Raw genomic sequence first — 24,553 nt, 5'->3', positions numbered from 1 at the left:
AGCTGAGCCTGAGGAGGTCGAGGCTGCAGTGAGCCATGATCATGCCACTGTACTCCAGCCTGGGTGACAGAGTAAGACCTTGTCTAAAAAAAAAAAAAAGAAAGAAAAATTCTCCTGAAAGTGAACCCTTGCACACTCTTGGTGGGAATGTAAATTGGCATTACTATTATGGAAAATAGTGTGGAGATGCCTCAAAAAATTAAAAATAGAACTACCATATGATCCACCTACCCCACTACTGGGTATATATCCAAAAGATATGAAATTATTGTGTTCAAGAGGTATCTGCACTCATGTTTGTTGCAGCATTATTCATAATAGCCAAGATACAGAATCAACCTAAGTGTTCACTGATAGATGAATAGATAAAGAAAATGGAAAATGTGGGGTGTGTGGGAGAAATGGGGAGATGTTGGTCAAAGGGCACAAACTTGCAGTTATAAGATGAGTAAGTTCTGGAGATCTAATGTACAGCATGGGGACCATAGTTAATAATACTGTAATCCCAGCACTTTGGGAGGCTGAAATTTGCTAAGAGAGTGGATCTTCATTGCTGTCACCAGACACACACAACAGTAACTACGTGAAGTGATGAATATGTTAGCTTGCTTGTGGTAATCATTCCACAGTGTATATACATAGATGAAAACATCTTGTCGTACACCTTGAATATATACAATTTTTTTTTTTTTGTCATTCTGTGACTCCTACACCTTCTTACTCCCTTTGTGACCAAAGACTTTCATGATCTGAAGCGGGTGTGCCCTCTTCATTCCTCATACTTGACATTCCACCCCAAACATGGTGTGCACATTCTTTAAATGGCCTTGCATTTGGGCATGATGTGTTTGCTTGGGCTATTTTCTCTCTTTCTGAATGCCCACTGCTGCCCCTTTCCTGCATGCTCCCCTCAAGGTTCTTTCTACAGAGCCCAGTTGAGATGCTACTTTTTTGATGAATCCTTCCCCTGACCTGGTCCCAAACTTACTGACTTAGAATCTCAGAGGTCTGGAAATTTGTATCTCTCATGGCATCTTGTATAGTGCCTTGCCCATAATAAGTACTTTATATATGTTGGAGTTGAAATAGATAATGTATATTAACTCTGCCAGGGGCTAATTGATACCTAGAACGAACATAGGCTAAAATGAGAAGCTAGCATGAGCTAGATATCAGAACTGAACAAAACACACACCACAAATAATAAAGACTCAAACCATAGACTAACATTGGTTAGGAATGAAGATGTGAAAAATCTCAGATAAAATATTCGAACATCCAATTTAACAGCATTAAAGAATGATCATGACTGGGTAGTGTGTTTATCCTGGGAATTAAATTAACACATTATATTGATTGAACGAAAGAGAGAAACCGTGTAGCACCATATATGCTCAACATCGAAACCTGGTGCTCACAGTCTCATAATGAACTGGGAAGACACCAGTACTTCTTAAACAAGAAGAAGAATATCTTCCACAAAGCAGTAGCCAACAGTAAAGTTCATGGTGAAATAGTAAGGGATTCTTATTACAACCAGCAACAAATAAAAAATGTGCACCATCGTGAACAAAACAGTTGTTAAAATGAGACCAGCAAATGCTCTCTGGGGAGTGGAGCTGGCGTTCTCCTTCCTGCCTGTAGAGTTATGAATCCATACAACCTTTTGGGAAATCAGTTAGATGGTCTGTTTGACAAACCATACAAATATCCATACCCTCTGACTCAGACATTTACTTCTCAGAAATTCTCCTAAGGAAATCGGAAATGTTGACAGAAATATGAATATGTACTCATTACATTTAGAAGAATTAGAAATGACAACAATCTACTCATCGTAACATTTGGAAGAATCGGAAATGACAACAATCTAAATGCCCCACAATGGGGAAATAGTTAAGACTATTATGGGGTATCTGTACAGTGGAATGTAATGAGTCGTTAGAAATGTTTAAGAGTTTTAATACCATGAGAATGCTCTTGTGTTGAATTAGAATGATACAAATTGTATTTAAATGGTCCCTCAACTGTTTGTAAAAATCTCCTCTGTTTCTTGGTGGGTTAGAAATCACCTTTTTTTTTTTTTGAGATAGAGTCTTGCTCTGTCACCTAGGCTGGACTGGAGTGCAATGGCACAATCTTGGCTCACTGCAACCTCTGCCTCCCGGGCTCAGATAATCCTCCTGCCTCAGCCTCCCGAGTAACTGGGATTGTAGGTGTGCACCACTATGCCTGGCTAATTTTTGTATTTTTTGTAGAGACAGGGTTTCGCCATGCTGCCCAGGCTAGTCTTGAACTATTAGACTCAAGCGATCCACCTGCCTCAGTCTCCCAAAGTGGTGGGATTACAGGCGTGAGCCACTGCGCCCAGCCACCTTTCTATTTTTCTGGTTAACTTTCTAAATGTTTGAAATGGCTTCCAATGAATTTCATTTTATTATTGGGGGAAACTTCCATACTTATTTTCTTTCTTCCCAAATCTCCGCAAGTATACTCTCCTCCCAAAATTTAGATAGTTGTATTTTTCTGATTATTCCAAATAAGAGTGCTGAGAGGCTAATCACAAAGAGCAGCAGCCGGAGATTTACAAAGTGTTCTCTTACTATTGAACATTTTCATTTATTATTTTTGATAGGACACACGTCCACATGGCTCAGAAATCAAAATGTCCAAGAATTTGTCAAGTGAATAGTGGCTCTCTTATTCCTGCCCCCGCATCTGCCCAGTCCTCTTGAAGCACGTAACCAATGATAATAATTTCTACTGTGCACTTTCAGAGATTTTCCAGGAAATTTCAAGCACCTTGCCTTCCAGCTACTCATCTCGTGCCCAGTTCACTTTGGTCACCCTGTCCCCACCATCCCTGTGCTTACATCAGCCGGTGCTTCTCTCTCTCTGAGCTCAAACATCCCAGAGAGAAGCCTGGCTCTGCCCAGCGTTTTATGGGTAGATGAGGTGGGATCATGGGTGTGTGTTCCTCTGCCCACCTCGGAGAGTCATCCAGCTTCTGGAAAAATGACAACAGCCAACTTGACAGAAGAACCCAGCGTACACATTCAAGTTCATTGGATTGAAAAAAAAAAAAAAGGCTGGGCATGGTGGCTTATGCCTGTAATCCCAGCACTTTGGGAGACGAAGGTGGGTGGATTGCTTGAGCCCATGAGTTTGAGACCAGCCTGGGCAACACAGGGAGACCCCTGTCTCTACAAAAAGTAAAAAAAAAAAAATTAGCCAGGCATGGTGGCACATGCCTGTAGTCCCAGCTACTTGGGAGACTGAGGTAGGAGGATCGCTTGAGCCCAGGAGGTCAAGACTGCAGTGAGCCCTGAAAGTGCCAATGCACTCCAGCCTGGGCTACCGAGCAAGACCCTATCTCAAAAACAAAACAACAACAACCAAAAAAAACACAAAAAACCCCTAAAACTAAAAATAAGTCAAAGGCAGTACTTTGCTGGCAGTGATTTTCAGCTTGAGGGTAGAGCCGTATAGCAGAATCTTGGAGAGGGCTTATGTAGTTTGAAACACCTTCAGTATCGTCATTTTCTACACTTTGAAAGTGGAAATGGGCCGGGCGTGGTGGCTCATGCCTGTAATCCCAGCACTTTGGGAGGCCGAGGTGGGCAGATCACAAGGTCAGGAGATCGAGACCCTCCTGGCTAACACGGTGAAACCCTGTCTCTACTAAAAATACAAAAAAAAAATTAGCTGGGCGTGGTGGCAGGCGCCTGTAGTCCCAGCTACTCGGGAGGCTGAGGCAGGAGAATGGTGTGAACCCGGGAGGCAGAGGTTGCACTGAGCTGAGATGGCACCACTGCACTCCAGCCTAGGCGACAGAGCGAGACTCCATCTCAAAAAAAAAAAAAGAAAAAAAAAAGAAAGTGGAAATGATCCCATATCTTTCTGATGTTAACTACAGAAAGTATAGTGTGGCAGTCTGGGCGCTAGAGCACGAGGTAAAAATAATAAACGGCTTGAAGAACATTGTTCAAAGGCATATCACGTACAATTGGGTTTTTGGTGGGGAGGGCAGCAGTGGGGCTAAAAAAAAATCTTCATGTCTAAAGCACAGATATGCACACAGCACATAAACAGATGCACAAGACATCTCTGGAGTTAAAATTTCCTGGGGAGTGGCGATTAGAGACAAGTGTTTAACAAGGCTCCTTAGGAGGGTGATAATGGCTTAAGAAAGGTTGAGAGAGGCCAGGTGTGACCTGTAATCCTAGCACTTTGGGAGGCTGAGGCGGGTGGGTCACCTGAGATTGGGAGTTTGAGACCAGCCTGGCCAACATGGTGAAACCCCGTCTCTACTAAAAATACAAAAATTAGCTGGATGTGGGGGTGCACGCCTGTAATCCCAGCTACTTGGGAGGCTGAGGCAGGAGAATTGCTTGAGCCCAGGAAGCGGAGGTTGCAGTGAGCCAAGTTCGTGCAACTGCACTCTAGCCTGGGTGACAGAGCAAGACTCTGTCTCAAAGAAAAAAAAAAAGAAAAAAAGAAAGGTTGAGAGAGACTGTTCAAATGCAATGGGACCCAGTACTGATACTTTGATACTTCATGGGTGTTTTGCAGAGGAGAGTTGTGAAGATAAAGAAGAAATAAAAATCTAGCTTCCGGGGCACTGCTGTGACCAGGCTATTAGGGTCAGCTTGAGCCATTGGTAACTTGGACAAACTTGAACGTTAACATTTGAACTCTTATCTGGTAAGGGGTAGCAGAAAGTTCCCTTCCCTCCTCTGCACTTCTTGCCTCCATATTCCCCACTGTCGTCACTTTACCCCCTGCATCCCCCAGCTGGACGCAAAAAGTGGAACTTGAACTTGAGGGCTGGCTGTTTTCTCAGAATACAGGATGCCAAGAGTTGAGAGGGCCCAAGGTCTTCCTGTGATCTTTTATATTACACGTCACATGCCAGTATCATGGCGTTAGGTTGGTAGACCCGAGGCCACCCGGTCAGTGATGAGTGGGGCCGCTTCTAGGTCCTGTGTTCCTTCTGTTCCCCGTCGAGGGCCATTCATTAAGAAAGCACAGTGAGTGCTGGGAGATAGCATGACGTCAAGTGTCTGTTTGTAAAGTGTTTTTCTTGCTCGCTAGTGGATAGTGTGAGATCAGAGTGGAAAATTGGAGATGACCCGAGCACTGAGGAGTTAAGGAAGGAGAGCAAGCAACAGGGTGATTCTGGTGGAAAAGTGGAGCAAGGGAGTTGGTTTGGCATTTCTGGATTCTTTTCAGGTCTCCCACACCATCTTTGTAGTTTTGGGCAGGATCACAGAGCTATCTTGGCCGTCACTTTTTTTTTTTTAGATGGGGTCTCCCTCTGTAGTCCAGGCTGGAGTGCCTTCCTGCCTCAGCCTCCCTCTCTCTCTCTCTTTTTTAAATCTATAGAATTAGTTGAATCAGACTAAGGTTACTTTCAAGTCTATTATGTTATGAGGGTCAGTACTTAACAAAGTAAGGTATGTCTAACAATTTCTTTATTAATAATAACTGAACCTCACAGCCAGATCATTATAATTGCAAAGAATTAAACCAGAGTCTTTGGGGGATTCCACATAGGATAAGACCACAGCACAGGCGCTCTTCCTCCAGTGCTCAGGGTTCTATTTTGTTTTCTCCTTCACTGGGATATCTTTTTTACTAATACTTGGAATTCTTCAAAACTAACTTCTCCGTCTCCATTCTTGTCCAGTTCTTGAAAGAGATCATCTAGGGTATTTGGACCCTGTTTTAGATAAAAAAGGATGGGAGAAGGGAGGGGAGAAAAAATGAATCAGTTACTGCTACACGTTCTCAGAAATTAGAGGCCTTGGGTCTGTGTGCCAAGAAGGCAGCCCAGGTTTCCAGTGACATGCATCTAATAGCTAACAGAGAGAAATCAGCTTTAGCTGTTGTATTGCTCTGTGTCATAGAACTGGCTACCTTTTTGTCCTCCATATCACACATTAGTTACTTTAATACAATGTGTATTTTAATACAGTTGTTTTCTTATGTGATCTTGGGTCTTTTTCTTTATGCCTCTAAAAACATTCTTCTGAGAAGGGATCTGTGGGCTTCACTGGATTGCCCACGGCACACAAACTGTTGAGGACCCCTGCCCCAAGGTTTTCCTGGGAGCTGGGTTTGTCTCCTGCTCCAGGACTAGGGCTGACATATTACATGAGGCAGCAGGCTGGGAGGGCTCCTTCTGTAATCCTTCCAATCACCCTATGAGGGAGATCTACTTTACAGGTGGGGAAACAGGCTCAGAGACAATCAGTCACTTACTTGAGGGTCCACAGCTGGTTAACAGAGGGGTTGGGGTCCACACATTGACTCCAGAGCTCAACCCCTTAACTAACCACCGCCCAGTTTTTCCCAAACGTTGAGCTATGCAAAATGACTTTGGCTCAATGGTTCCCATGCTTTAGCATGCATCAGAATCACACGATGGACTTGCTGACCTTAGTAAGTACAGACTGCCAGCCCCACCTCCAGAGTTTCTGATTCACTAGGCCTGGCGTGGGGCCTGAGAATCTGTACACAAGGTCTTGCTCTGTCACCCAGGCTGGAGTGCAGTGGCATGATCACAGCTCACTGCTGCTTCCACCTCCTGGGCTCAAATGATCCTCCTGCCTCAGCCTCCCGAGTAGCTGGGACTAAAGGCGTGTGCCACCACACCCGGCTAATTTTTTAAAATTTTTAATAGAGACAAGGTCTTGCTGTGTTGTTCAAGCTGGAGAATCTATATTTTCAACAGCTTCCCAGGTGGTGCCAGTGCTGCTGCTCTGGGACCACACTTGGAGAACCACTGCTTGAGATGTCATGTGAGATCGTGTGCAGGCTTTTTGACTACTGAACTTCCTGCAGTGTCTTAAGCGGACTTAATTTTTGTCTCTACCATAAAACTCTAATCTTAAAGCCATTACTACTTGGACTTTCAGGTACTTGGACTTTCAGGTAGGAGTCTATCTGTGCAAAATACTACTTAGAAAACCGATTGAAATAACAGTTCAGTTTGTCAGTTTCAAATTAGACTATATTATATATATATATGTATATATAAATTGTGGTAAAAAACACATAACATTGAATTTACGCTCTTAATCATTTTTAAGCATACAGTTCAGTAGTGCTAAGTAGATTCACAATTTTGTGCAACACATCTCTATGGAAGATATATTTTAACCCCTAAGATTCCTATAAAAACACTTAGCACTTTGCTTTAATTACAAGACCAAACTGTAAGTTACTTATTCAGCCTTTGATTTATGAATATGAAACACTGTTTTCCTGAAGCCTTACTAGATTCTAAACCATACATGGTGATGATATATGTAAACAGAGTATGGCAGAAAACCTTAGTAATGGAAACCTTATGGAAATATAATCAGGTACATGTAAGCAGACTTTCAGAACTTACCATTAGTCTTCCTACCTTCTTCCAGATTATGTCTTACATACTTTTTGTAGGAAAGACATAAAGTATAGAAAAAGTTACCCATGTTACCTTTTGAAACAACTTGTTTGAGTACATGGCCTAGGTTTTCCTGTTAGATGATTATTTTTCTTCCTTTTAGAAAAAATAAAGGGCTTTTTAAAATTTTAAATTTTTTCACTAACTTGTTTTGCTTTTTAATTAAAAAGTCCCTTTTTCTGCTAGTGACTTTAACTGTTTTTACAAGTTCTTCTATATTTCAACTATAAGAAAATGAGAAAATATCAGATTATGTGGTCATTGAATTCAGCTTTTTTTCTTTTTTAGTATTAAAAACAGAAGTCTTTCCAATTGTCATATTGGCAGAAGGGACATTTCTGGTTAAAATCTGGAGAGCTGGTTAAAATATTTGAAGAAATGTTCTCTCCTGAAGTTAGAGCTAAATAGTGACTGAGTCATACGAAATAATTGCATAGTCACTTCTGTTGTGAAGATGGTTTTTAATTGCAAAATGACAATGACTCTCTCCTTTGAGTCCTCTGCTTGACTAGGCCCGACCTTGGGCTTCCCTCTCTGTCCTTGTATCTGACTACCCTTAATATTTGATCACCTGGCCTGCCTTCAGCTAGAATCCTGTTAAGGCAATTTAGCCAGAATCTCCTTATCCTGGATATTTCCTTGGTAATTTTCCATCCACTGGCCCCCCATCCTGCTCCATGGTCATAAACCCCCACTTGTCCTTTTTGGAGTTGAGCCCACTCTCTCTCCCCATGGCAAGAACCCGTTTCAGTGGTCCCTATATGGATCGCCATGGCCCTCCTGGAGTAAGTTGCCTTACCATCTTTAGCAAGTGTCCTGAGTCAGTTTTTCCTTTAGCAAAAGGAAAGGAAGTACTGTATATTGGAGCGAGGAGGATCAGCTCTTCTCTGCACTCTGTTGCCTTGAATGCATTTTGATTTTGACAACTCTGGGGTGATTTTGATGTGAAACTTTATGGCCCAGGAAATTTACTCCTTTCTTGAAAGTTGTTTAGAAATGCATGGTTGCCTCATTAACACAAATTTAAGTGATGAAAACAAATTTAAATGCTTTTGAAATATAAATGAGTGCTGACAAGGCAATTTGTCAGTGGGTTTTCCTAACAGACTGCTAAGTGTTGGTCTTGTTGAGGGATTTTACATATAGAAATGAAGCCTGTCCAAGGCCAGCTAACACTATTTTGCAGTCTTCTTTGTTTTCCTAAAGCCTGGCACAGAAGTACTGAATCCATGCTGAAGGCCTTAGTGGGTTTGCTTGGTGACTTGTGGGTCTTCCAGGCATAGCTTGGCATTGCTTCCATTTATCATGGCTAGTCCTGCAGAGTCCTGTGCTGAGGTTGCAGGAGGGATAGAAGGCTTGGCCCTTGTTTTCTGAGAGCTTGCCTTCTGAAATGTGGCCTGACTTAAGGGGAAGAAACCCCACCTGCATGTGTCCTCCCTCAAGCGACGGTCCCTATAAGGCTCTACCAGAGTCCTCTCCCCTCCCTCCCCTCCCACCATCAGTCCCATTAAGCGGGCTCTGCGGATGGCCACTTACTTTGAGTAAACTGGGGAATTCAGCCTGAATCAATAGCTTCAGTTCATCCTTTGACAACTGGTCTGGATCACCTTCTTTGGCTGCATATTTTTCAAAAATCCTCTTTAGTTCCTCAGGAGACTTTTTAGTACTCATTCTGGTGTCCTATAAATTGTGAAGAAAATAAACTTACCAAAAAGCTGAAGTAGAGTTTTGTGCTGAGGGTTGTCTGCAGGATTTTGGTGCCATTGGGCCATTTCCTTGGCATAAATGGGGGAGAATAAGGAAAAGAGAATGTCGGGGTTGGAACGGCACCAGTAACTACCAACATGTTTTAAAAATAAGCATCTTAGGCCGGGCACGGTAGCTCATGCCTGTAATCCCAGCACTTTGGGAGGCTGAGGAGGGTGGATCACTTGAGGTCAGGAGTTCGAGACCGTGGAAGCCTGGCCAACATGGTGAGACCCGGTCTCTATACAAAAATTAGCCGGGCATGGTGGTGCATGCCTATAGTCCCAGCTACTTGGAAGACTGAGGCAGGAGAATCGCTTGAACCCGGGAGGCAGAGGTTGCAGTGAGTGCGATGCCACTGCACTCCAGCCTGGGCGACAGAGTGAGCCAATGTTGCAAAAAAAAAAAAAAAAAAAAAAAAGACATCTTAGATAGTATGTTAAATGTCTGTTCTTAGAGTACATCTGTTAGGAGATGGTCCCTGGAGCCAAACATTTTTATTAGTAATTAAAAACATTCTACACTTTTTATGTACCTGATCTGCACTCTGCAGGCTGTGGTCTTGAAGAATACTTGACCACAGCTTCTAGCTTCTAAGTTACAGGGAATATCTCCAGATGGCATAAACTCACATTCTCTCCAGACCATTATCTTTCACACCATTCTAAAAAGAAGCAGAGTATTAATGCAAACAGAAGGAGCTCTAGGTAGTACCAAAATCACACTAACCTGGTCACCCAATAGTGAAACAGCTAGAAGAATCAAAGAAGAGTTTGAAAAGCTGAGCAGAATCATGACACTTTTATAGTCTTTACGGGCACACCACCCTGATTATGAAAATTTCCTTTTGTTGGCCACTTAAGGGTAATTATTAATGGTTTTTGAAACCCAGGTTTAAGACTGCATGAACCCTATAATTAAGGGCAAGATCCAGTAAAGGTCCATCTCGACAGTTGCTTCATGGTTCAGAGTCCTAAGCTTGGATTTTTTTCCCCTGAGATTATATTTTCCCTCCAATGTAGAATTATATTTGCTCACAGTTCACATTTCATAAAGCTTAGATATAGAGGATTATTTTCAATTTAGTTGCATATTTAGGCTTTAAAAAATAACTTTCTTCATATCCAGAAAAAAAAATGCTGCCCTGTGCGGTAGCTCATGCCTGTAATCCCAGCACTTTGGGAGGCCGAGGCAGGAGGATTGCTTGAGGTGAGGAGTTTGATACCAGCCTGGTCAACACAGCAAGACATTTCTACTGAAAAATTTAAAAAATCAGCCAGGTGTGGTGGTACATGCCTGTAGTCCCAGCTACTGTAGAGGCTGAGGTGGGAGGATTCCTTGAGCCTGGGAGGTTGAGGCAACAGTGAGCCATGATTGTGCCACTGTACTCCAGCCTGGGTGACAGAGTGAGATCCTGTCTGTAAAAAAGAAAAAATGCTGTCATAGAAGGACAATATTACATAGTTTAAAAAATTACAGTATGGCCATTGAAGTCCTTCTGATGTCTTTACATATTAGCAGCTTAAATATTTGAATACATGAATGAATGAATGGAAATATTGCTTCAGAAGTAGGTTTAAGAAGTGGAAAGAAGATACTCAGTAATTTGTGGTTTTATTTGGCAAATCAATATTGAGTAACATGGTCATTTTTTCAGCTCTTTCATTATTTGTTGGTCCTGTGTCTGCTTTTTATTTCTCATTATCCTTTTCCTTACCAAATATATTTTGTTATCATTCACAAAACTTGTGAAAACACTCGACTTACTCTTCTTGTTCAGTTGGAAATACTTCAAACTTTTTGGAACTGCCATGAGTTAAAATTGCCAAGGAAATTGATTTCTACTGGAAAGAATTCCATGAAATAAGTAGGACATTTCCAAGGGACATTGATCTAATGCTGATTGTAACTCACAGGAAGGGGTTCCAGGTGGATTTTAAGACCACTTTACAGCTTTGAAACACTTGTACACTTCCACACTTACAGAATTTTCTCTGACTCTGCCTTATATCACCTACAAACTAAGGACTGAACTATTGGGACTGTATTTCTCCCTGATGTTTCTCAGCTCTAAAATTCTAGGGCCTTATTTACATTGGAGAACAAATGGGAAATCTAATAGAATTCCTTAAAAGCTTCCCGCCAGTCTTGAGCATTTATCATTCCATGTGTCTTTGCTGTCTTGTATATATTCTTCTTGTTTTTATTATGGATTCTTTGACTTTGCTATGCACCAATATAGAATATGTATTAACTCACTGGTTGGAGTAAAGACAGGCATTTTATTTTTAGTTATAAGATTTTACAAAAATATTCTGATTTTGGCAATGCATTTTAATCAAGATTTTAGAAAATTGCCAGTGTTTTTACACATATGTTCTGTTTTCCTGGGAGGAAGTAGGCTTTTGTGCTTAATCATAACAAGAACTATCTTTTTAAAACATCCTTTAAAAAATATTTCAGATCTACAGAAAAGTGGCAAGAATAGTGCAATGAACACCAGTCTGCTTTTCGACTAGATTCACTAATTGCGAACATCTCCACATTTGCTTTCTCTTTCTCTGGACAGATACTTTCCTCCACCCCTGAGTCATTTGAGAATCAATTACAAACATCCAGATGCTTCCCCCCGAACACCTCAGCATCTGTCTCCTAAGGACAAAGACATTCTCCTACGTAACCACAATGCCATTATCATAGCCCAGGTCAAATCTCTCCAATTGTTGAATAGCATCTTAAATCATCTTTTCTCTCAAATTACCACTTGTGAGCTAAAATCAAATGGGATGTTTATTATATTTTGCATCTGGTTTTTTTGTTTGTTTTTTTGAGGCAGGTTGGATTGCAGTGGCGTGAACACAGCTCACTGCAGCCTCAACCTCCGTGGGCTCAGGTGATCCTCCTACCTCAGCCTCCCGAGTAGCTGGGACTACAGGCATGTGACACCATGCCCGGATATATATATATATATTTTGTATTTCTTGTAGAAAAATACAACATGGGTTTTGCCATGTTGCCCAGGATGGTCTCCAACTCCTGGGCTCAAATGATCTGCCCGCTTCAGTCTCCCAAAGTGCTGGGATTACAGGCGTGAGCCACTGCACCTGGCCTATTTTTTGCATCTGTATTGAAGAAATGATTTTAATAACTATATGTCATCTTAGTAACGATATAGGATGAAAGATAACATGTTCTATATATACACCCATATATTACATATGACGTGTGTATGTATATATAAAAATTATCTCTAATAAAAACTTTTGGAGCAGTATTTGGTTAATAGTCTTTTAGGCTACAAATCTCTTCTTTCAAGGGACAAGTTCTGATTAGAATCAGCCCAATGTGGCCGGGCGCGGTGGTTCATGCCTGTAATCCCAGCACTTTGGGAGGCCGCGGTGGGCGGATCACCTGAGGTCAGGAGTTCGAGACCAGCCTGACCAACATGGAGAAACCCCATCTCTACTAAAAATACAAAAATTAGCCAGGCGTGGTGGTGCATATTTGTAATCCCAGCTACTCGGGAAGCTGAGGCAGGAGAATTGCTTGAACCCGGGAGGTGGAAGTTGCGTTGAGCTGAGATCCTGCCATTACACTCCAGCCTGGGCAACAAGAGTGAAATTTTGTCTCAAAAAAAAGAAAGAATGGGCCCAATGCTGCCTATTGTCAGAATTTATACTTGTAGTGAATGCTAGCAAAACTTGAACTTGAAAAACAGCCTGTGGGGCTTCTTAAGTTTTTACTTGCTCACTTCTACCAGTCATATCTCTTGTCTCTTATTTTTCTCTTTACCCATAGACTTAAAAACATGAGGGTAAACTTGCACTTGGAAACATGAAAAATCCACTAATAGATACTCTTGTGAAACATTAACTAAAAATATATGGAGACAAGTGATAAATACAGGGTGTGTTCACAAGAGTGCGTTTTGAAACTAGAGAAGGGGGAAATGACAGGCACAAGGGTGGTAATGGAAAAATGGAGAGGCAAAGGTTATTTATCACCTCACTGTTCAATTGTTTGATCTTTGGACAGACTTAACTTTTCCTAGGAAAGCCAAGAGTAACATATTTTAAGAGCTCTGGGCACCACAGGCTTCTATGGGTTATTCTGCTTGAAGGTGACAGCATGGAATGTCTTAAAAAGCACCTTCAGGAAGAGGGTACAGTGTTAGTACCTGGTCCCTGCAAAACAAAATGGGTGTGAAATGCTATCCATGGGTTCTTATTATCTTTGATCCTGAAGTTTAAAAGAGACCTTGAATACTCAAATGCTACTTTCCCAGAAAGTATAGCTTGCTTGTCACCTGACCTGGTATCTACCTTCCCTGGACCTTCAGACAAAGTTCACTTCCAACCTTTGCCTGGGCTGTGAGGCTCACTGTCTTTTGGGTCAGCCTGTGCTCACCTTCAGCAGTTGAGTTCCCAGAGGTCTCCTGACCATAGCCTGTGCTTCTTGAGGGCGTATTTTTACCATGGGCAGTGTGCTGACCTAGGCACCCAACTCCCACAGCCTCCTTAAATCCTTGCTGCAACTTTATGAAGTGGATGCTGTTGGTCCCCCCAGTCTGTAGAGACATCCAAGGACCTGCTCAAGGTCACATTGCTGGTCAGTAGTAGAGCTGGGATTCAAGTTCAGGCCCAGCCTGCACCCTCAACCACCGTGCCACATGCCCCTCCCAGGAGAAGGGCTTCTCTGAGGACAACCATTGTATATTAACATTAGGACCACAGGTAGTATCACACTTAAGTGTTATGTTTACATCTGGAGGTATAAGAAGGTTCTTTTTCTGAGGTGTAAGAAAGTTCTTTTCCTGATGAAAATGATATAGGCCTTTGTCTGTTTTGCACTGTTATAACAGAGTACCTGAGACTGGCTAATTTATAAAGAAGATAAATTTATTTCCTCACAGTTCTGGAGGGTGGCTGGGAAGTCCCAGATCAAGGTGCTGGCATCTGGTGAGGGCCTTCTTGCTGTGTCATCACGTGGTGGAAGGCATCAAATGGGTGAGAGAGAGGGAAGGGGACTGAACTCATCCTTTTACCAGGAACCCATTCCCATGATAACTAACCCATTCCAATGATAATGGCATTAATCCATTCATGGGGGCAGAGCCCTTATAACTTAATTGCTTCTTAAAGGTTCCACCTCTCAACACTGTTGCACTGAGGATTAAGCTTGCAACACATCAACTTTGGGGAATGCATTCAAACCATAGCAGCTTTCTTTTACTGGTGGGGAAAAAAACAAGTTTAAAAGACTGGAAAAATACATATGTACTTATGGGACTGCTCATTGATTTCCTCATTGTAGATTCCATTCTCACACTACTTGGTGACACAGCAGCGCAGGTTGGAAGCCAGAAATGGGAAATAAACTGCTTCAGGTTAGAGGCAGGACTCTGTCAGGCAGGACTCGGCATAGTGTGTACTCAGCCTCTGAGTAGGGCACTACCCCTCCCTTCCCGTCTGCTGAAGAGACTCACCTGCAACTTGGGACATCCCTGAGTATCTCAGACACCCCTCTGCTACTCTGTGGCCCACTGACCCGTCTCTTAGTCTCCTCTGTTAGTTTTTAATACACTTAAAACACTGGGAGATTCCAGGCCGGGTACAGTGGCTCCCGCCTGTAATCCTAGCACTTTGGGAGGCTGAGGCGGGTGGATCACGAGGTCAGGAGATAGAGACCATCCTGGCTAACATGGTGAAACCCCGTCTCTACTAAAAATACAAAAAAAAAAAAAAAAAAAATTAGCTGGGTGTGGTGGCGGGTGCCTGTAGTCCCAGCTACTCAGGAGGCTGAGGCAGGAGAATGGTGTGAACCCGGGAGGCGGAGCTTGCAGTGAGCCGAGATCGTGCCACTGCACTCCAGCCTGTGCGACAGAGCGAGACTCTGTCTCAAAAAAAAAAAGAAAAAAAAAAAACACTGAGAGATTCGATTATTGAGTACTTGATCTGAACTTGACACTGTGTCGAATTCCTCAGTGGAGACGGAAAATAAAAAGATCTAATCCTTGTGCTTGATGAGCCTACACTTAATTTATGAGAGGAGATGCATTTATGAAATAATACAGGAAGTTAAAGCTGTTTTTAGTAAATAACGGTATTAGATTCCTATGGCTGTTGTAACAAATTACCACAAACACAGTGGCTTGAAACACATATACATTTCTTCTGGAAGTCAGAGATATAAAGTGGGTTGGCAGGGCAGTGTTCCTTCTGGAGGGTGTAGGAGAGAATCCATTTCCTTGCTTTTTCCAGCTTCTAGAGGCCACTTGCCCATGGCCATCCTCCATCTTCAAAGCCAGCAGCATAGCATCTTCCAGTCTCTCTGATCTCTGCTTTGTGGTCATATCCCCTTTTCTGACCCTGACCCTTCTGCCTTCCTCTTTTAAGAGCCTTTGTGGTTACACTGGGCCCACCCTGATAATCCAGAATCTCCCCTTCTCAAGAGCCTCAATTTACGGGCTGGGCATGGTGGCTAATTCCTGTAATCCCAGCACTTTGGGAGGGCAAGGCTGGAGGATCATTTGAAGCCAGGAGTTCCAGACCAGCCTGGGCAACATGGCGAAACCCCATCTCTACAAAAAAATACCAAAAAATTAGCTGGGCATGGTGGCATGCACCTGTGGCCCCAGCTACTTGGAAGGCTGAGGTGGGAGGATCACTTGAAGCCAGGAGTCAGAGGCTGTAATGAGCTGTGATCATGCCACTGCACCCCAGCCTTGGAGACAGAGTGAGATCCTGTCTCAAAAAAAAAAAAAAAAAAAAGATCCTCAACTTAATCACATCTGCAAAGTCCCTTTTGCCACAGATTCATAGGTTTCAGGGACTAGGATGTGGATATCTTTAGGGTGGGGTAGGCGTTATTCAGTCTCCTACAGTGAGTTAGTGAAAATGAATTGATAATGTATAGGTTATTTATTTGGTAGGCTGAGCATAACAATGGCATTAATTATAAGGCAGTAAGGGGAACTGGAGGGGGCCCCTAAAGCATGAGGAATGGGAGGGAGAAGGTATCTTGGGAAAAGTAGAGAAGGAGGCGGTCTGTGTATAGTATGGTGATGGGTAGGAGAGTGCAGGTGCCATTGACAATGGCCCCAGCTAGCTGAGGTAGAAGCTACAGGTTTGATTACATGAGGAGGGCATGGCTAGTCTGGGTTCCTGTATGAGGTAGGACCTGAGAGCCACCTAGAAGAGTTTAGGTTTAGTCTGTAGTGATGGAGGCTGCTGGAGCTAGCAGTGTAACCCAACATTAGGGAAAGTAATGCTGATGTAAAACTGCTTGATACTTTATGTACAATTTGAATATGACTTAGAATCAAAATCAGAATCAGGCTTGAAAACCTAATGAGCAGTAGGAAAGGAATGAATTGGAGAATACTTGTAAAGAATACTAGAGGAGGCTGGGCGTGGTGGCTCATGCCTATAATCCCAGCACTTTGGGAGGCTGAGGTGGGCGGATTGCTTCAGCCCAGGAATTCAAGAACAGCCTGGGCAACATGATGAAACCCCGATGCTACAAAGTGGAAAAAAAAATGGTAGAGGAAATTGCTGTGTGTTGCCTAAGACTCTGGAAATAGAAATAGCTGCTGGTGAGTAGGCTTTCCCTTTGTCTCCAGGTGAAATATTCAAAGATGAGGAACAAAAGGAAAGCTGGGCTTACCAGGGTAGGTCAGGTAGGTCCAGTCAGGAATTTCACTGTTGCTAAGAGAACCTAACTCCTGTAGACTTTGTTGTTTAAGGCACTTGGGATGCTGTAAAGTCTTGAACTCATTACACTTTTATTATGGGCTGCAGAAAACATCAGTAAAGGTTAATTAGTGCCATATTTATCCTTACATGCTGATTTTACATCTCCTAAAGCTTTATCACTTATTGATCCTTTTTTATTTTTCTCATGCTATATGGCTTAGTTCCAAGAGAGGACAGATCTGGGGATCAGATGACAGCCAGTATTTAGGCTGAATTAGAGGAAGCAAAGGCAATCCTTTTGCAATGGAAGATGCGTTTTCCTTTCAGATGCAAAAATCTAGAGTATTTTGGAAATGTTGGTGTTAAATCTAAAGCATATTTGAGATATTTTCTTTAACCACCCCAGTAATGATAAAATAGATATGTTTTGAAACTGTGATGTTCTCCTGTCTGTCAGGCTTTTAGTGGAAGGAATGCAAGGAACAAAGACATTTTTGTTAATTTTTGCTGCTGAATCAGGTTGCTTATAACCCAAGAGGCAGCCACCCATCAACATCTTGTAGGATCATCTGATAACTCTGCAAGGCAGCTGGTGTGTCAGGCTTGGGCACCATAGTCTCTGCCTTGCCCTGACCTTCCGCTTCCTGAGTGTTGGGGCTCCACCAGCTGGTGCCTGGCAGCGTTCTTTGCCTGAGTATGCGATGGTGATTCCCAGATGAGACCTCCTAAGCTAGGCCCACACAGAACCCTCCTGTTCCCTCCCTCCATCAGCGACTTGCCTGTCAATTCTCTTCCTGCTTTTCTCCTTTCACTGATGTTCAGGGCAACATTTGGTACTGGAGACCTATTTTCACCTGCTTCCCACCTCTTCTCTAGCATTTTTTGCCTTCTCCACTGGTTCCTACGCTAGCATGTTTTAATCAGAGGATCACAGTGGCGTTTATACCTTGGATTTTCTTTCTGTGCTATCATTTCAGGAGAAGGAAGTGTTTATTACTTCTGAAAACAGCAGGGATAATGTGAACTAATACCCTAGTGTAAGGCCTAAATATTACATTTTACTCACGATGACTTAAACTTGTATTTTCATTAGTAAAATACTATGTGCAAAGTTTAAAAAGCCAACAGTTCTGAAAAGCCTATAATGACAAAGTCATTAATCCTCACTCCCTCTGTCCCACTCTTTAGCTTCTTCTAGCTCTTTCTCCTGGTGTTTGTCTCCATGTTGCTAAATAATCTCATAGTATTCTTTGAGGACTTTTTAGACTTCTCCCACTTTGTTGAAGGAGTTTTTAATGCTCTTAGGCAGCCCCTATGCCCACTGCATTTTCCTTCTCTCCCCACCTTCCACCCCTACACTTGACTTTTGGAAATATTTTCTGGTCTTCAAGTGTTTGTCAAGTTCATCCCAAGTAAGCAGTAAGGCAGATTTCTTGTTCTTTTTCTTTCCTTTTCTTTACATTTTTGAGACAAGGTCTTGCTCTGTCGTCCAGGCTGGAGTGCAGTGGTGTGATCATAGCTCACTGCAACCTCCGCCTCCTAGGCTCAAGCAATCTTTCCACCTCAGCCTCCTGAATAGCTGGGACTGCAGCCTGTGCCACCACACCCAGCTAATTTTTGTATTTTTTGTAGAGACCATATTGTCTGGGCTGGTCTCCAACTTCTGGCTCAAGTGATCTGTCTGCCTTGGTCTCCCAAAGTGTTAGGATTGCAGTCGTGAGCCACTGCACCTGGCCTCCTGTTCTTAGTTGGCTAATTTTACTCTAATCTCAATGCTTCATACCAGAATATTTCTTGAATACCAACCTTGCCAGTAACTGAACAAACTACATGTAAAGACTCTTCTTGGGTATTGGGTATTGGGACCCAACACAGTGAGGAAGACTGAAGAGTCGTAGTGCACTTCTATCAAGAAATTAGGGGAGGTTATCCCTGTAGTCTGCCTAGATGGTTCAGGTTGTCTGAAACTTAAATGGAAGTTGAGGCTCTGAATACACATAGGACTTCTGAATCTGTGGCAGATGGTGCAGTCTTACCTGATATAGAGAATACATAGAGAGGCCAGGCATCTATGTGCAACTCAGCTTCATCAACCAAAAGCGAATGCCCTCTCTCAACTCACTCCAGTAATACTTAACCTAGCCATAATTAGCCAACCAAAGATAGGAACAAGATGCCAAGGCCAAGAGCACTTGAGAATTGAGCAAGAGAATTGAGCAGTCCATCTAACAAGGGAGGTCATTGAGTTTCTTCACCCTTTCCCTGAAGTAACTCTTGGAGTGAGCTTGGGACACTGGGTTCAGATGGCTTGGAAAGTTCTGGGGCACTGATAAGATCAGACATTTTCTTGGGAATTTTTTACCTCAGAAAATTCCAGTTGTCAAAGATTCCTGTAGAGCAATATGTGGCAATTACAGTATGGGGAAAAACAACAACAACAAATGAAAGGTTTTATGAGAGGGAAGCTCAAGCAATTCCATTAGAACAGGTTGACTCACCCAACTGTAGTCTGTTCTAACAACTTTAAAAAAGAAGATGAAATGAAACCATGAGATCGTAGTGAACAGAACTGAGAAAACAGATGAATTACGAGACTCACCAGGATAGGCTTTTCATAAAAATCACCTGTTTCTCAATTTCTGCAGTGTGATTGTGATCATAAACATAAAGCCACTCCGGCTCTCAAAGATTGACTGTCTCTTCCACAAAGCACTCACCAGACACAAACTGAGAGAAAGGCAGGGATGGGGAAGAACCTCGTTCTGTGAGGGCACAGAGAGAGGAGGACCCTGACTCGGCTATGGCTCCCAGAAATACCAACTCCTGGAGTGGCTGATGTTGGATAGTGGAGCTAAGATTTCAGGGTTAAGGATGGTTTCATTTAGGAAAAGAGGGCAGAGGAATGGGAGGAGATTGTCCAGGCAGAGGGCGCAGCGTGGGCCAAGTCGCCATGGCGGGAGGAAAGGAGATGCAGTTGAAAAACTCAAAGAACCAGCACTCAGGGTGAGAGGGCCAGGGAATATAAGATAAGGCTGGACGGTTAGGCTGGCCTGATACCATGAGGTCAAGGGTTTCAAGCAGGAAAAATGCCGCACTAAGATTTGCTGTGTGAATAGACCACTCTGCCTGCAGTAGGTGGGGTGTGCTGGGGCCATGGGAATGTTGAGTGGCCAGTGAGTGAGCCATTGCTCTAGCCTGGGAGAGGGCTGGAGAGAAGTGGATGGATGTGGGAATTCTGGAGGGGATAAATCCACAGGACTTGACAGAGTGGCTATGAGGGAGAGGGAGCGATCAAGGGTGCCACTTAAGTTTCTGACCTACAGAGTGTGCTAGACTGGATGATACTTCTTTTCTTTTCTTTTTTCTTTCTTTCTCTTTCTTTCCCTTTCTTTCTTCCTTCCTTCCTTCCTTCCTTCCTTCCTTCTTCCTTCCTTCCTTCCTTCCTTCCTTCCTTCCTATCCCTCTAATGGTTTTCTATAAATAGGTTCTTTTGGTATACCTTTCCACAGTACAAGTAGTGATAGATTTGCTTATGGAAAATCTTTAGGGAATGCACTGGGCAGTGGGAAGAGGGTTATCATGAAAGATGTGAACACCGAAGTGGGAGGCCTCAGCAATCCAGATCTTGAAGTGTGAGGACTACTTGGAACTGACGGTTTGAGTAATGGCAGGAGGGACATCATCAAGATGCTCCTGATACATTGTTTTATAAGTGATATAAATGAAAGATGAGAAGCAGATGGAAAGGAAGTACAATGTGCGGTGTGTCTGTGTCATGCCTGTATTTGAACATGATTGTTGGAAAGACTGATCAAATGTTATAGTTTAGGGACCATGCTTACCCAATGATCATTCCTTTAAACGTAAAGCTTGAAATTTGGGAAATGACATTTTTACAAGATGGCAAAACTGGACTTGTTTTGTTTTCTAAGGTGATTGATATGCCTGAGCACAACCCTGGCAATTTGGGAGGAACAATGAGACTGGGAATAAGAAGAACTGTTTTCAAAACTGAAAATTCAATATTAAGTAAGTTTCCCATATTGTTTATTTTACAAGATGTCGGATGTCGCTCATGTGACTGCAGGTGCCCAGCACTCTGGGTGGTGGAGACTCACCCCTGCCCCTTCCAGCATCCTCGGAGGGCCCTGATTCTTCCTCTTCCCATCTCCCCTGCCCTCACTGACCCTCTGCTCTGGGCATTCCTCTCCCTAGTAAGCTTGTCCCTTGGGCTGGCCTCAGTAGAACACACTGAATGCCCCTCCGCATTTGATCTGCGTGACTCCCTGTTCATTGGGCTGTTTTGTGAGTTACTGATGCTCCTGGAGATGAACTTGGACTGGGAGAGAGAGCCCTGATTCACACTCAGTTCTTTTGAATCCACGGTTCTCTCCATTACATTTGAACTGGTTCCCTGTTTAATATCTGTTTGCCTGGTCTTAGTGACTCACAAATGAACTTCCGAGTAGGACGGCAGTTGTGCACCTCAGACGCGTATTTCTCTGTTCCCTGGCAGCCCCAGTGTGGGGAGATGGCTCACCATTTGATATTTGCTGATCTTTCCACTCCCCATAAGGTTAATTCTAATTTCTGTGGAACTTTTTTCATAAATTAGCATATTATATAAGAATAACTTATTGTTTAAAACAAACTAAAGCCTTTAATTCAATTTAATAAATGTATCTTGAGTGCCCACTCTGTGCCATGCGCAGATATAATAGTGACCAGGACAGATACCAGCCCTGCCCTCCTAGGGCCTCAAAACAAGCAGAAGAAATGTGACAAAAGGGGAATGCAGATTGCTAAGGGGACCGGATGCAGAGAGGGAGCTCAGGAATTGTGAGTGTTCAGTGTCATTTTCGTGAAATTATAAGAATCCCTTAGAATCCTCTGAAGTTATAAGAATTCTTTTTTTTTTTTTTGAGGCAGAGTCTCGCTCTGTTGCCCAGGCTGGAGTGCAGTGGCACGATCTCGGCTCACTGCAAGCTCCGTCTCCCGGGTTCATGCCATTCTCCTGCCTCAGCCTCCTGAGTAGCTGGGACTACAGGCGCCCGCCACCACGCCCAGCTAATTTTTTGTATTTTTAGTAGAGATGGGGTTTCACCGTGTTAGCCAGGATGGTCTCTATCTCCTGACCTCGTGATCTGCCCGCCTCGGCCTCCCAAAGTGCTGGGATTACAGGCGTGAGTCACCGCACCCAGCAAGAATTCTTTAGAAAAATGCCTTCTTAACTCAAGAAAGAGTAAGACCAGAAATATGAGCTTCTCCTTTAAAGATGAATATAAACCTTCTAAGGAATAGAAAGCTTCCTAGCCAGAATGAAATTTAAAAAGGAAAGGCTTCAAAGTGAATACAGTTTCCTTCTTTCTCTGCATAAAAAGTCATTGTTCTCTAAGTCACTAACATTTTTCCTTACAAATACTATATAAGAACTTTTTTTCTTCATGAATGTTAGCAATTCTGTAGCTTTCAGGTGTCTTCAGATAACTATGAAACTTTGTTCAAATAATTGCCTACGTGACAAAAAATGGTTGGTGAAAAATTAATGTCCTAAAATTATATCTATTGAGAAAGATTCAGTGATAATTGTACTAAGTTTTTAAGAAGAGCATTGTACTCAATATAGTTAAAAATTTGATAGATGTAAGTCTGATTTAGGATTTTTCTTGGCCAGTCACACTGGCTCACACCAGCACTTTGGGAGGCTGTGGCCAGCAGATTGCTTGAGCCCAGGAATTCAAGACCAGCCTTGGCAACATGGGGAGACCCTGCCTCTACAAAAAATACAAAAATTAGCCTGGCATGGTGGCTCATGCCTGTGGTCCCAGCCACTTGGGAGGCTGAAGCGGGATGATCACCTGAGCCCAAGAGGTTGAGGCTGCAGTGAGCTGTGATGGTGCCACTGCACTCCAGCCTGGGTAAAAAAGATTTGTTTTTCTTAGTGCTTGAGCCCAGGAGTCGGAGACCAGCCTGGGCAACATAGTGAGATTCCGTCTCAATTTAAAAAGTAAAATTTGTTTTTCTTGACAGTAGACATAAAAATATTGATGATTTGATGATTTTCATGAATCTTAAACACAGCAGCAAAGCTTGTTTTGAAAAATTTTGAAAACAACTTTATTGAGATATAATTCATCATATAATTCATTTATTAGTAGTGTACAATTCACTGATTTTTTTTTTTTTTTTTTGAGATGGAGTCTCACTCTGTCGCCCAGGCTGGGGTGCAGTGGCGCAATCTCGGCTCACTGCAAGCTCTGCCTCCCAGGTTCACGCCATTCTTCTCCCTCAGCCTCCCGAGTAGCTGGGACTACAGGCGCCTGCCGGCTATTTTTTTTTGTATTTTTAGTAGAGATGGGGTTTTACCATGTTAGCCGGGATAGTCTTGATCTCCTGAGCTCGTGATCTGCCCGCCTCGGCCTTCCAAAGTGCTGGAATTACAGGCATGAGCCACCGTGCCCGGCCCAATTCACTGATTTTTTAGTGCATTCACAGAGTTGTGCAACCATCACCACAATTTTAGGACATTTTCATCACCTCCTGTAGAAACCCTGTACCCATTAGCTGTCACCATCCCTACTTCCCGCCAGCCCCTGGCAACCACTAATCTACTTTCTGTCTATAGGTTTGCCCATTATGGACATTTCATGTAAATGGAACCAGATGATTTGCGGTCTTTTGTGTCTGGCTTCTTTCTTTCTTTTTTCTTTTTTTGAGATAGTCTCACTCTGTCACCCAGGCTGGAGTGCAGTGGCACGATCTCGGCTCACTGCACCCTTCACCTCCCAGGTTTAAGCGATTCTCCTGCCTCAGCCTCCTGAGTAGCTGGGATTACAGGCACCTACTACCACGCCTGGCTAATTTTTGTATTTTTAGTAGAGACGGGGTTTCGTTGGTCACGCTGGTCTTGAACTCCTGACCTCAGGTGATCTGCCCACCTTGGCCTCCCGAAGTGTTGGGATTACAGGCGTGAGCCACCACGCCTGGTCTGTCTCCTTTCTTCTAGCATAATGTTTTTTTGCTACATCCACATTGTAGCATGTATCAGTACTTCATTCCTTTTAATGGCCAAATAATATTCCATTGTATGGATAGACCACATTTTGTTTATCCATTCATCAGCTGGTGGACATTTGGGTTGTTTCCAGGCAACAATTTCTTTAATTTTTTCTCCTTAATTTTTTAAAAAGTCCTTTTTCTAAAGGGAAAGAAAAGTATGTTGCCTTAAATTTAAGTTGTGCTTCATAGTTTCCAAGAAGCATGTGATATGTGAACTTGTGCCCTCCCACTTGTGCAGCACTGTCTTCCACAGGTCTCCAAAAAAGGCTGTGCCAGAGATAAGAATGTGACCACTGTGCGAGGCTCTGCTGAGTGGCATACAAATATCAAAACATATAGCATAATAGTGTTTTTTTTGTTTTCGTTTTTTTTTGTGACGGAGTTTCACTCTTGTTGCCCAGACTTGAGTGCAGTTGCGCGATCTCGCCTCACTGCAACCTCCGTCTCCCAGGTTCAAGTGATTCTCCTGCCTCAGCCTCCCAAGTAGCTGAGATTACAGGCATGCGCCACCACGCCCGGCTAATTTTATGTATTTTTAGTAGAGACGGGGTTTCTCCATGTTTGTCAGGCTGGTCTCGAACCCCCAACCTCAAGTGATCTA

The 24,553-nt window shown here is 43.0% G+C and overlaps 2 protein-coding genes across 7 annotated transcripts in view; one reads left to right on the top strand and one right to left on the bottom strand.

Moving 5' to 3' along the window:
- The window catches only part of CTPS2 (CTP synthase 2), a 122,124-nt gene that overhangs the window by 53,464 nt on the left and 44,107 nt on the right, over positions 1-24,553 (top strand). For all 6 annotated transcript variants that reach the window (XM_054472120.2, XM_054472119.2, XM_054472122.2 and 3 more), the window contains exon 14: positions 20,826-20,922. In XM_054472120.2, coding sequence (XP_054328095.1) covers positions 20,826-20,922 — 97 coding nt within the window. The remainder of the gene's footprint in view (positions 1-20,825; positions 20,923-24,553) is intronic.
- S100G (S100 calcium binding protein G) lies at positions 5,618-9,960 on the bottom strand. Its single transcript, XM_054472124.1, has 3 exons — positions 9,929-9,960; positions 8,990-9,133; positions 5,618-5,722 (listed from the first exon to the last, which is right to left on the bottom strand). The coding sequence occupies exons 2-3, from the start codon at positions 9,122-9,124 to the stop codon at positions 5,618-5,620; spliced, it is 240 nt and encodes a 79-aa protein (XP_054328099.1). The 5' UTR covers positions 9,125-9,133; positions 9,929-9,960.

The sequence above is a fragment of the Pongo pygmaeus genome, chromosome X, assembly GCF_028885625.2.
Source record: "Pongo pygmaeus isolate AG05252 chromosome X, NHGRI_mPonPyg2-v2.0_pri, whole genome shotgun sequence".
Lineage (NCBI taxonomy): Eukaryota > Metazoa > Chordata > Mammalia > Primates > Hominidae > Pongo > Pongo pygmaeus.
The sequence above is the reverse complement of the archived record's forward strand: the minus strand, read 5'-3'. Positions and strand labels throughout refer to the sequence as shown.